Here is a 12,116-nt window from a genome sequence, read left to right as displayed (position 1 = left end):
CGTGCCCGCTGTGCCCCGGTTCGCTTACACCCTGCGCAGCCACGTGTGGCCCTGTGACCTCAGGGGCTTTGCTCTACGTTCTTTCTCCGCATCTCCAGGCAGCGGCGGGCTGAACCAATCTGCAGCTCCCTGTCCCTGCCGCTCCCCTCGCCCCGAGCGAAGTGGTTTGATCCAGAACTTTGCGTTTAGCTCATTTTGGGCCCGCCGCGGTTCCGTACCTTGGGGGGCGGCGGTGACGGGTTTCCATGGGGAAGCGGCTGCGTGTCACTGCGTCCCGGGGCGGGGCTTCTTATCTTAAAGGCGCCGCGCCGCGAGCGCGAGCGTCAGCACGAGCCGAGACCGCGGCGGTGAGTGGCCCTGCGGGGGGCCCCGCCAGATGCGGGGAGAATGGGGGGCTGGGTGCTTCCTGGTGGGGGCGGGGGGGTGCTGGCTGGGGGGGTGGAGGCGGGGGCTGGGTGCTTCCTGGGGGGGGGGGTTGGTGGAGGTGGGGGGTGCTGGCGGGGGGGTTGGTGGAGGCGGGGGGGTGCTGGCGGGGGGGTTGGTGGAGGCGGGGGGGGCGGGGGGGGGTTGGTGGAGGCGGGGGGGGGGGCGGGGTGGAGGCAGGGGGGGGAGGGGGGGTGCTGGCGGGGGGGTTGGTGGAGGCGGGGGGGCGAGGGCGGGGTGCTGGCGGGGGGGTTGGTGGAGGCGGGGGGGTTGGTGGAGGTGGGGGGGTGCTGGCGGGGGGGTGCTGGCGGGGGGGTTGGTGGAGGCGGGGGGGTGCTGGCGGGGGGGTTGGTGGAGGTGGGGGGGTGCTGGCGGGGGGGTGGAGGCGGGGGTGAGGCTGCTCCAGTAAAGCCCCCCCCCCGTAGCGCACACCCCTGTGGGAGAGAACGGGGGTCCAGGGGTGCACGGCCCATGTGTCAGGCAACCGGACCCTTTCCGGGCAGGCTCTGTGCTCGGGGCGTCCCTGAAGGGCAGACAAGACTCCCGGACAAACTGGTCCCGCCCTGCCTGTGTCCCGGGCATTCCCACCACATCTCCGGCCCTGGCCCTTCTGCCCAGCCCAGAGCAGCTCAGCTGCCTGGCACGTGGACCCTGTGCCCCTGGACAGCAAGCCCCTTGGGCCTACCTGAGCTGGGGGATGTGGCCATGGGAGGCTCTTGCCCGCCTTGGGGAGCAGTAGCTCCCCACTCAGTCTCCGAGCAAAGCTTAGTGGGCAACCGCCTTTCGCATAAGGAAATGGGCTGGGAACATGCTTCAGACCCTCCTCAGTGCTTTTATGGACTGGGGGGCATGCAAGGGAGCCAGACCTTGTGAGAAATGAAACCAGATATTAATAGGGGCATTGTCGCTCCCAGCTAGATCTGGGGCTAAAATGAAGTTAGACCCAAGGAGTAAGCAGGGCCAACTGCCATCAGATTCACCCATGAGGAAGCAAAGGGGCCTCTTGTAGCTCTTCAGTGGGAGGTCAGCTGGAATGTGGGAACTTGGACAGTCTGGAAAATGTAAACCAAGAAGACAATCAAATAGCATGCCAGGGAGTCGGGCCAGAGAGAAAAACAGACAGGAGCACACTGAAATAATCCTTCGTGCCATTCTAAACTTCAGGTTCTTTACAAACTTTAACGTTAAGCTTCATGACACCCATGAGGTAGGTACCATTCATTATCCCATTTAATATATGGGGGAACAGAAGAAAGAGAAGTTAGCTGACTTGTCTAATTCCCACAGTGAGTCAGTGACAGAGCGGGGAATCCCTAATCCCTGGGCAGCATAGTCAATTTAGGTTATGCAATCTGAAGACTTGGTTTACAAGTTTGGGGTTTCTTTTTATTCCTTCCCCTTAGTGTATTATACAAATGCCTGTCTTCTCCGTGCAGCGGATTGCAGTGTTCAGGCTCCTTTGTTACTCTTTTATTCATTTCCTCTTTCCTGGAGCAGTTTGCAGTAGGTGGAGAATAGTTTACCTGGCAGCTGGAGATTTGCTGTACCCCCTTCCTCCCAGCAGCCGCGCCCATTGAAAGCGGATGCTGAGCTCATATTTCAGACCTTCAGTTTGATTTTTTTTCTGTGTCCTAGATGTGTCAGCCCCAAGGTTCCAGTCCTTGTTTTGAACCAGCCCAGCATACAGATAGTGATGCCTTAAGTTTCTGTGGGTCCCTTAGAGAGATTCTCAATAAACAAGAACTTTGCACAGCAGCAGATAACTCCAGATTTCAATAACTGCCAGGTTCCAGCTCATAGTCTGAAGGCTGGTGCCTGGATTTACTTCAAGCGTATTTAAATGCACATAAGATGAACAGGGCAAAGGGGAGAGCTTTGAGGACTAGCTGGCCCTCTCATTGGATGTTCAGCCTTCTACCAAGGGACTGTCCAACCTAATAAAGCAAGTGACACTAGTAACCCTGGAACTGGTGCAAAATCTGTGAATGTGGTGGTGGTGATATTGTGCCTAGGTGCGTGCTGAGCCTTTATCTGTGTAGTTAAATGTTATCTGAAAAGAGGGAGAATGGAATCTGCCCTAGAAGGGAGAACAGACAGCAGAGATCTAACCTGTATTATGCAAAGCTGGAATTGCCAGTGTGGCTGCTTTACACCTGAATGAGGGGCAGGTTCTGCAGCTACATTCCTCTGCTAGGAGGCCTCTGGTCATAGCTGATTGTACAGTGCTCTTAGAGGCCTGCTGGGAGGGGAAGGCCAGGCCAGACCAGACCTTGCAGTATGTCCTGGCTTTAACCCAGCCCGCTTTTACTAAATCAGTCTGTATGAGGCCTCACACTGTCCAGCCCGAAAGAGAGTCCATTGAAGAAGGAGCCCCTTGCATCACTTTCTGCTCAGGTCTTTCCTGCTCCCTTGAGAGCAGCAGGACAGAAGCCTCCTTGACCAGGAGGAATTAAGTGGGTAGGCTGTGCCAGTTTGGCTTCGCGGTGTTTAGCACTAAACTCCTGGTGCTTCAAAGGGGCCTGTGTTGAGGCAGGGTTGGACATGCATTTCTTGCTGGCTTGGCTAGACAGTGCCCTCAAGCAGCTAATGTTTATTCATGGACAGAAGAGGGTGGATCATGTTTATTCATGGGCAGAAGAGTGAGTGAGTCATTCGTGGCTGGTCAGAAACCTTCCCGTCCCTGGCTCTCTAGAGCCTCTTTTCCTGCAGGGACCAAGTGGGGAGTATCTGAAGGACTGGGACTCTTTTCCCAAACGTGGAAGGTAACCTCTGACTCTAAGCAAGACTGCTTAGATAAGCTACGCCCTGGAGAGTGCTCTGCAGAACCTACTCGCCACTAGAGAGAGAGAAAGTGATTTGATTGTAGCCTCCTTCCTCAACCATCCTAGCTGGCTGCTTCTCAGCTGCCCTGAAGGAAAGAGCCTCTTCTCCTGATCAGGCTGAGGACCGTCAGCTGGGTCCTGCTCCTCTTGTAAGGCAGGGCTCTCCTTTGCAATGAAAGGGGCTGGACTTGCCTGTTACATTGGCTAGATATGCAGGTGGCTTGCTGTAGTCCCACCATTTCTACTTTTTCCATTTTGGGGTGGGCTTAACCTGGGTTTAGACTTATGCTGCTTTTCTCCCCCTTCTGGAGTTGGAGTCTGTCAGGGGCCAATCCTGCATTTGCAGCAGGGTCTGCTTGGTGGCAAAGAGAGCTTTATTTCTCAGAGCTCATCTGTTTTGTCTTAAGTTCTAATCCTCCCTTTGTGACACCCTTGTTGGCTGCTGGATGTGATGTGAAGCAGGTGACTAAGCTCAGGTAGGCATAAAGAACCTCCCAGTGAGCCCTGTGCTCATGTGAGGCAGTATGGGCTTATGGTCTGAGTGTAGGATGGGTGAGCTAGGAGCCCATGAGCTCTAATCCCTGACTGCTATGACCCTTGAGGGGAAGTTGGTTCCTCTCTGGGTCTCTGTCTGCAAAACAAATGATCCGTTCTTCACGGGGGTAACTAGTGAGCATTGCTTTGGAGATGCTGACCTCTCTTAAATCCTGGGTGCATTAACTCTTCAGGGGGGCCCCCTAAGATCCAAGGTGGGTCAAAAATGAGGGGCATACTGTGCAGGGGAGGGAATTGGGCACTTACCTGGTGCCGCTCCTTGGGGGTAACAAGTGGCTTTGTGTGGCCCTGAGCTTGCAGGCACCACCCGCTGCTGCTTCCATTGACTGGAGCTCCTGGCCAATGGGAGCAGCGCAGGCAGAGACTGCAGGTGAGCTCTGCTAGCTATGACACATGCAGCTGCACCTGGCTGAGGGCGGGGCAGTGTGCAGAGCTCCCCTCCCCTGCCAGGCAGATTTCAGCACTCAGGGGCTCGAGTGGCTGTAGCTGAGGTAGATCCCTTTGGCCTGAGCCTGCAGCCCCTAAAGCCCCTTTAATCTGGCCCTGCTTAACCCTTCTCCCTCACACACCCTTTCCCACGTAGGCTACAACAGAAATCAAAAGGGGCCTGGGGATAGGGTTACCAGATGGTTTTAAAAAAATACTGGACACATTTGGTCTCAGATGGAGGGGAGGGGGAATCGGCCAGTGGGAAGCAGGGCTGGCCGGGAGGAGGTTGCGGGGAGCGGGGCTGGCCAGGGGGGAACCAGCTGCCAGGGAGCAGGGCTGGCTGGGAGGGAGTGGCAGAGGGGGAACCGGCCAGCTAGCCTGGGTGCACGCAGATCCCAGGGTGCTGCCCGTCCCACGTACGGTCCCAGCAGGGCGCATGGGCGACTCTGGCTCTGGGGATTCCATCCTGTCCCGGCCCCGCCCCCGCCCCCTCCTCTCTACTGCGTAGTTGCGTACTGACTGGCTGGTAGACACATTCAGTGTGTGTGAGCGTGTCTACCAGCCAGGTAGTACGCAACTACGTACTGATACTCATGATGATGATAATAATAAACTTAATTAGAAAATACCCGACATTTCTATATCTGGTATTTTCTCAATTCGTTTCCTGGACAGAAAGCTCAAATACCAGACTGTCTGGTTCAAAACCGGACACCTGGCGACCCTACCTGGGGATGGGTGATGGAAATGCTCAGTTCATGGAAAGAGAGACTAAAGATTAGGAGTGCTTAAGTTTTGAGAGAGGGCACAAACAAGAGCAGATGTTATGGAAGAATATTAAAAAATGAATGGGTGTGAGAAGGTGGATCGGGTCTTCCTACTTACCCTTCCTCATCGGAATGAGAGAATCATCAGTTAAACTGTGAGGCACCACAGTTAAACCTGAATGAATGTGTATGTAATGTGGAATTAACCTGTAGGACTCATTGCCAGTAGATATCAGACACCCCAAGATCTGTTCTTTGGATGGCCGTTACAGAGGATCGGAGGTAAACCCTCATGATTCAAGGCATCGGAGAAGCATTAAGGGCCAGATTTTTAGAGGTATTTAGATGCTGAGTTGCCTGGGTTAGGGAGTTACCCTCTGCTATCCCTGTGCTGGCTCTGTCTAATCATTTCCACCACTGCAGTGGCTGGACCCCAGGGTGCCCCTGTAACTCCAGTCTCTCCATTTGTGACCCCACTCATTGGGTTTTTCCATCCCATCTCAGGTGAGGATGGCAGAGAAGATCCTTGTGACAGGTGGGGCTGGGTACATTGGCAGTCACTGTGTGCTGGAGCTGGTGGAAGCCGGCTACATCCCTGTGGTGATTGACAACTTCCACAATGCCATCCGAGGTAAGGAGAGCTGCTGCCCCCAAGACTGTCTGTCACCTTGGAGCCCCAATGGCTCTCCGTTGCACTTGTGTGCCCATGGTCCAGGCCTGATCTCTGGTAGCATTACAGAATGACCTGTCTCCCCAGGGGGAGATGCTCTTCCCGAAAGCTTGCAGCGCGTGCAGGAGATTGTGGGCAAGAAGATTCTTTTCCAGGAGTTGGATATCCTCGATGAGGTGGCCCTGCAGACCCTCTTTCAGAAGGTGAGCACAGGAGCTAGCAGCCATGCTGCTGGGGAAGGGAAGGGGAGGGGCGGATACACATTTCCTGCTGTGCAAGGCGCTCTTTGGAGCAAGTGCTAAGGATGCAGGGTGGTGTAACTGGACTGGGAGCAGCAAGACAAGCGATTCCACAGGGCACAGGAAGGCTATAGAGCTAGTCAGGAAATGGTCTTTTTTCCCCCATTTCATGGAAAACTTCAACATTTTTGGCAACAAAATAAAAAACTGCAAAGTTCCAGCCAGAAGTAGGATGCCAACCAAAAATGTAGCTTTGGAACGGTCACAGCAGGGCCTCCTGGCAGTTTGGATGTTTCATGGCCCTGTTCTCTGGGCTGGATGTCCTGGGTGCATGAACCTCCCAGGATGCACCACAGTCTCCCTTCTTGCTGACTTGCCACAGTGCACCTTGGGAGATGTAGACTGTTGGGGAAACATAACCCATAGAGGACAATGTCTGGCAGCATGAGGCACTTGAAACCACAACTCGTAGGAGCCAGCATGGTGGTATTTCTGAATCAAATTATGGAGGTTTTCAGGTGTTGGGGGTTTGACCTAAAGTTGAATTTTTCTGTGGCTAGCAGACACTTTTTGTAGAAACATTTTGTTTAGTTGAAAACCCAAGTTTCTGTTTGGGGGGGGGGGGGGGGGGTTTCAAGCAGTTCCGGTGGCTTTTTGCTGGTATCATTAACCCAAGTTCTTTCCCAGCCCAGCATTGGCACTTGACCTCTTTTCTTTCTTTGCAGCACCATTTTTCGGCTGTGGTGCATTTTGCAGGGCTGAAGGCTGTTGGGGAGTCTGTTGAGAAGCCTTTGATGTATTACAAGGTGAACCTTATGGGGACCATTCGGCTGCTGGAGGTAAGCAGACCTCTTGCAAAAGGGCACAGGAGAACCCAGAACTTCCCCAGTGCAAAGGGCTAGAAGACCCGTGAGGCTGAGGACAAATAGGTTTGGTTTGTCTCCCTCCTAAAAGGCAAACTCCAGTTAAACATTGAAGGGGATTGAGGATGCAGGTAGAGCTCCCTGGGATCTCCCCAGGGGCTCTGTGTGCTGTACTAAATCATCCTGGGGAGGGAAGATCCAGGGAGTAAAGCGAGCTGTGGAGGTAGTCCTGGGTCCTCCATTACTCAGACTGTCAGCCCAGTAGAGGCTCGTGCAGACTAATTCCCCTACAGAATTACAACAAGGGGGTATTGGCTGCATACAGAAGAGCAGAAGAAAAAGGCAAATTACTCTGCAGGCTGAGCAACAGAGAGCTGGGAAAGACTCTTTGGCTGCCTGGAGAGAAACCTCGGGATCTCATCCCCCTGTTGACAGTCAAACTAATATTCTTCTCCAGGCTGTGGCCTTGGCTTGCTGCGGTCAGCGGTGCTGGGAAGGTGGTTTCTCAGGAAAGCCTAAGCACTACCAAGGGGCAAGTGAGCCAGTAGAGGGCTCTTCTGAGTGAGACCTGACCCCAGCGGGGCCCTAGGGGGCACTGTGCCTTGAGGTTCTGGGGAGCACCCCTAGCACATTTGGTCAGAGTCGGGGTGTTAGCTTTAGTGTCCTTTGAAGTTCTGTTCAGCCTCCCTACATTTCCTCAGTTGTTTGATCTGGCAATGACATTCCTCATGTCTGCAGTATTGGTGGGCCCTGTTAGACCCCAGAGGTGGCTGCGTTTCAGTGGTAGGTGGCATGGGCCTCATAGAGGTTGGCTACACATTACAGATGCGGGCTAATTAATACTAGCTGGCTTGTGCATATTGCTTCCTGGTGTTTCCCTGGGGCTCCACTGAACTGGTCCTTGCCTTCCCCTCTCAGACAATGAAAGCACATGGGGTGAGGAACATCGTATTCAGCAGCTCAGCCACAGTGTACGGAGACCCTGCTTACCTCCCGCTGGATGAGAACCACCCGGTTGGGGGCTGCACCAACCCCTACGGCAAATCCAAGTACTTCATTGAGGAGATGATACGAGATCTGTGCAAGGCCGAGAAGGTAAGAAGCATCCACTCGGCCCTGTGCATGCCCTTGAACCAGGGGGACTGGGAACACCTAAGTCCCAAGTGTTTCCCCAGAATTCAAGGCCTCATGGATCCTTCCATTCACAGATCTCCTCTAGCCCATGGGGAAGGGGATCAGTCACTCCTGCAGCGCTGCAGAAAGCCCTCCAAAACCCCAGCTCCACTTGGGCGAAGCAGTTAGGGGAGATCAGGGGCACACACTCGCTGGCCCCCTAATGTGGAACCCACAAGAATTGGGATCTGTGAAGTTTAGAGTCCAGGGCCCTTCCTTCTTCTGTGGGGAGCAAACTGCACGGGAGGGTGAATTCTTCATGGGGTGACCCATTTCCCACCTCCAGGCTCTCCCTGGGGACTAGGAAATCTGGGCCTTCTGTTTCCTACTAGAACTCTCGCAGGTTTTGAGATTTAGGTGGGCCGGGCAGTGCTCACACATCTGGTGCCCGTTGGGTGGGGGAAGAGGGGAGTTACGATTCCCGGGGCCCTATCTGCACTTCCTAGGCAGCGTGTCTGACTGGCGCGGTCTCTCTCCCAGGGTTGGAATGCTGTTCTCCTCCGCTATTTCAATCCCATTGGAGCCCATGAGTCAGGAAGAATCGGAGAAGATCCCCAAGGAATCCCCAACAACCTGATGCCCTACGTTGCTCAAGTAGGACCCCTCCTGGCAGGCTGCCTGTAAACAGTGCTGTGTGTGTGAGCCTCCGTCCGTGTTGCCGTTGTGTATCTCACGAGCCTGTTCCTTTGTACAGGTAGCAGTGGGGCGCCGGGAGCACCTGAGCGTGTTTGGGGATGATTATAAGACGGCCGATGGAACAGGTGTGCTGCTCAGTGTTTCCGGCTTATCTTAAGCAGAGTAGTTACGGTAGATGCAGCCTGTTAAATGAGTGATGGGCTGCACCATCACTGACACGGTTTGCATCGTTTCCTGTTTCCTGCAGGTGTCCGGGATTATATCCATGTTGTGGATCTAGCCAAAGGTCACATTGCTGCTTTGAAGAAACTGAAGGAAAATTGTGGCTGCAAGGTAGCAACTGGCTTTAATCGGGGTGTTGGGAATTAGCAGAGCTGAGCTTCTCCAACATTATCATGGGCACAGCTGAACTAGCTCCTTTGACCTGAACCCCCATCCCAAAGTAGAGGCTGTTGCTAAAGGGGAAGTATATACACCCCCAACAGGGCTGCCCTTAGGCAAAATATGCAGCTGCTGAAGGGCACCAAATTTTAGGGTGCCCCTGCGCAGCCATGTATCCTTGTATTCCTCTGCTGGTTCCTCCCTGGCCCCTCCCCAGGGCTGCTCTCTCTCCCTTCCTCCGCCTGTTCCTCTCTGCCAGCTGCAGCTGACTTTAATGATGGCTCAGCAGGGACTGAGCTGTGGATAGGAGTTCTCAGCCTCTGCAGCTCTGCTTCCGGTACAAGGAAGCCCCTAAGCCGCACTAGAAGTTACATGAGGGGTAGAGAGCCCCAGGCCCTAGCAAAAGCTGCGCAGTGAAGGGGCCCTTGGTTGCGTAGGGTGTCCCCCGCCCTCCCTAGGCCCTGCAATTTGTAAGGGCGGCCCCAACTCTCAGGCCCTGTAATTATATAGGCAAAGGCAGTTTGCCCTGCTCCCTCTATTGGGCAATAAGAAGTAACTATCTTCTGTCAAATATAAGCTGGTTGACAGATAGTTGGTGAATCAAGTGTTAGGAATCTGGGGGGGGGTTGACAGGGCTCAGCTTTCACATGTGGCCCAGGTGTTTGGGAGCCCACCTTGAGCCAGCTGGGCCCCAACTTTCAGACACTGCAACTGCTCAGCTCATCAGAAATCAGGCCCCATGGTCTCAAGATGAGCACCTGGAAGTTCGAGGGGTGGCTGAAGCTTTAGCTCAGTGTTTCTCAACCTTTTTTTTTTATAAAGTATCCCTCTTTCAAAAAAAAAAAAAAAAAAGTACCCCCTGTACCTACAGTTTTCAGACACACACATTTTTTTTTAATACCATTGCAACACACTTGTTTAAACAACTTAATCGTAGCTGGGCGGGCGATGAAATTTTTGGGCGTAAAAAGTACAAAAATAATAGTGCTGTAAAACACATGCAGTTTTCTCCACCTTTCACTGTGCTGAAGTCCCCCCGGACTTTTCTCGAGTACCCCTGAGGGTACTTGTATCACTGGCTGAGAAACACTGTTTTAGCTGAGCTGAAGGCTGGGAGCCGGGGGAGGGGCTACTCGGGCACAGACCCTGGAGCGAGAACCAGACAGGTTTTTTGTTCTACTTGTAGATCTACAACCTGGGTACAGGCACTGGCTACTCTGTCCTGCAAATGGTCAAAGCCATGGAGAAGGTGTCGGGAAGAGAGGTGCGGTGCTAATCCCAAGCCCCTGGCCCTGCATGAGCACCTGTTTGAAAGGCTGTGCTCTTTAGCTCTGCCCAAGGGATCATTCTCCCCTTGGTGCTAGCAAAACAGCAGCCAGGGCAACTGCTTCTAGCCTGGGGGAGCTGCTCTTCGAGGTCTGCGGTGATGGATGGTTCGCTCCAAGGGACTGTGTTTTGTGCTTCCAGTTGCGATCTTCCCTTGAAGTTGTCCCCTCTCCCAGTCCCTGGGCTGGGGGTCACCCCGCTGTGTTGCTTTCCCTTCAGGTAAAGTACAAGATCACTGCACGGCGGGAGGGGGACATCGCTGCCTGCTACGCCGATCCCAGCCTGGCTGAGCAGGAGCTGGGCTGGAAAGCTGCCTTTGGGCTGGATAAGATGTGTGAGTGCAACCCTTCCAAGCTGATTCTGACTTACCCCCGGCCTGCTCTCTCTGTGGGCTGCAGCTGGCCCCCTGCTGTGACTCGCCCCAGGGAGGTAGGGGTGGACAGTATACCACTCAGTGTGTGTGTACCCCACACTCCCCCGCTTTGGCTTTTGCCCAAGCTGCTTCCTTGTCCCCTGGGGGACGCTGGATAAGATGCACCCAGGGATTGATGCAGAGTCACCAATGAGTGTTCAGGAACTAACCGGTTTAGTTCCAGCCTGTTGCATTGGGCCTGGAGTTACAGCCAGCCCTCCTCCCCCGGCTGGCTTAGCCTCAGCCGCTGCCCCAACCTGAGTTTCTCCCTCTGTCTTGCAGGTGAAGATTTGTGGCGGTGGCAGGTGCAGAATCCCACTGGCTTCAGCAACAACTAGAGCATTGGTCCCGGGGAGCAGCCAGGCTGGTGCTGGCCTACGAGTCTGGGTCCCCCAGGGAGCGACAGTTGCTTTCTCTCTGGGGGCTGGCTGGCCTGCATCATACAGGGCAGCTGAACTTTCCCACCTTTTACCCAGGAGCTGACATCACTCATGCCAGGGGGCAGTGGAGAAAGCTGGACTCTGGGGGACGGAAGCTGAGCAGCCCTTATGCACACTCAGCCGGTGGGCTGCATAGAGCAGTTAAACCTCCCAGGCCTATTCAGTGGAATCCTGCTGTGAAGGAACAGAGCCCACCAAGCCACGCCGGGCTCCCATGGGAAGAAGCTTGCTCCTTCAGTGCCCAGGATCTTGGCTGCTGCTCCTTTCAGAGATGGTCACGGGCAAGGGCCCACTCACTACCTCATGAGTGCAGGACACAACTGCTGCAGCTACTCCAGGGCTGGGCCATGGCTTCACTTTTGTAACCCTGGGCCCATCCTGCCCCCCAAGGCTGGGAACAGCTGCACTCCTGGGCGGTTCAGTCTTCCATGGGCCAGGTTTACACCTTGCCTGTCCCACTGGAGCAGTTTGCTCCCTGCTTCAGTTCCTCATCCTTGCCATTAGGGACCAAATGAGATTGTTACTGTGTGGGTGTGTCTGGCCCCGCTAGCTCTACAGCAGTTGGGCTGGGTGTAGTCAGTAACTCTTGTAGGACAGCATGGGCCGGTGACAGGAAAGTCGCACTCCTTTACCTAGCCCTCTGGGGCTGTAGATGGGCCTCTAGCCACGGGCCTCGAGGTTGCCAGCTCCCTCAGCAAGTGGCTGTGGTAGCTACAGTCAGATTCCCCACAGCCTGCCTGAGGCAGGGGTTTGTTTTTCTAGCTACTGAAGGTTTTATTTATTACAGCAGCTCTACCCATTACTGTGGGCCACAGGGTCCCGGCTGTTCTCACGCCGCCTGCTCCGAACTGATGCTACTGAATGATGCGTTGAGAATTTGATTGCCTCAGGGGTTAGCATGATTCAGAACTGCTCCTACCGTTGAGAGGAGCTAGCGCCACGCTGCAGCACCAGTGCATTAAAGAGACCAACACAAGGGC

At 54.6% G+C, this 12,116-nt stretch overlaps 1 protein-coding gene across 3 annotated transcripts; it reads left to right on the top strand.

Moving 5' to 3' along the window:
• The first annotated feature begins 98 nt into the window (after positions 1-98).
• Positions 99-12,114, top strand: GALE (UDP-galactose-4-epimerase). 3 transcript variants are annotated; one of them, XM_075909120.2, is made up of 11 exons: positions 99-347; positions 5,501-5,627; positions 5,754-5,869; positions 6,631-6,744; positions 7,687-7,863; positions 8,422-8,535; positions 8,636-8,702; positions 8,825-8,910; positions 10,145-10,222; positions 10,504-10,618; positions 10,979-12,114. In XM_075909120.2, exons 1-11 carry the CDS (start codon positions 246-248, stop codon positions 11,032-11,034), a joined length of 1,152 nt encoding a protein of 383 aa, XP_075765235.2. In that variant the 5' UTR covers positions 99-245; the 3' UTR covers positions 11,035-12,114. The 3 variants fall into 3 exon arrangements, with proteins under 3 accessions (XP_075765235.2, XP_075765236.1, XP_025044172.1); XM_025188387.3 differs by lacking the exon at positions 99-347 and adding an exon at positions 821-1,630; XM_075909121.2 differs by lacking the exons at positions 99-347; positions 10,145-10,222 and adding an exon at positions 819-1,630.
• The last annotated feature ends 2 nt before the right edge of the window (positions 12,115-12,116 follow it).

Source organism: Pelodiscus sinensis, chromosome 26, assembly GCF_052426305.1.
Source record: "Pelodiscus sinensis isolate ZL-2025 chromosome 26, ASM5242630v1, whole genome shotgun sequence".
Classification (NCBI taxonomy): Eukaryota; Metazoa; Chordata; order Testudines; family Trionychidae; genus Pelodiscus; species Pelodiscus sinensis.
This window is presented reverse-complemented; position numbering and strand designations above follow the sequence as displayed.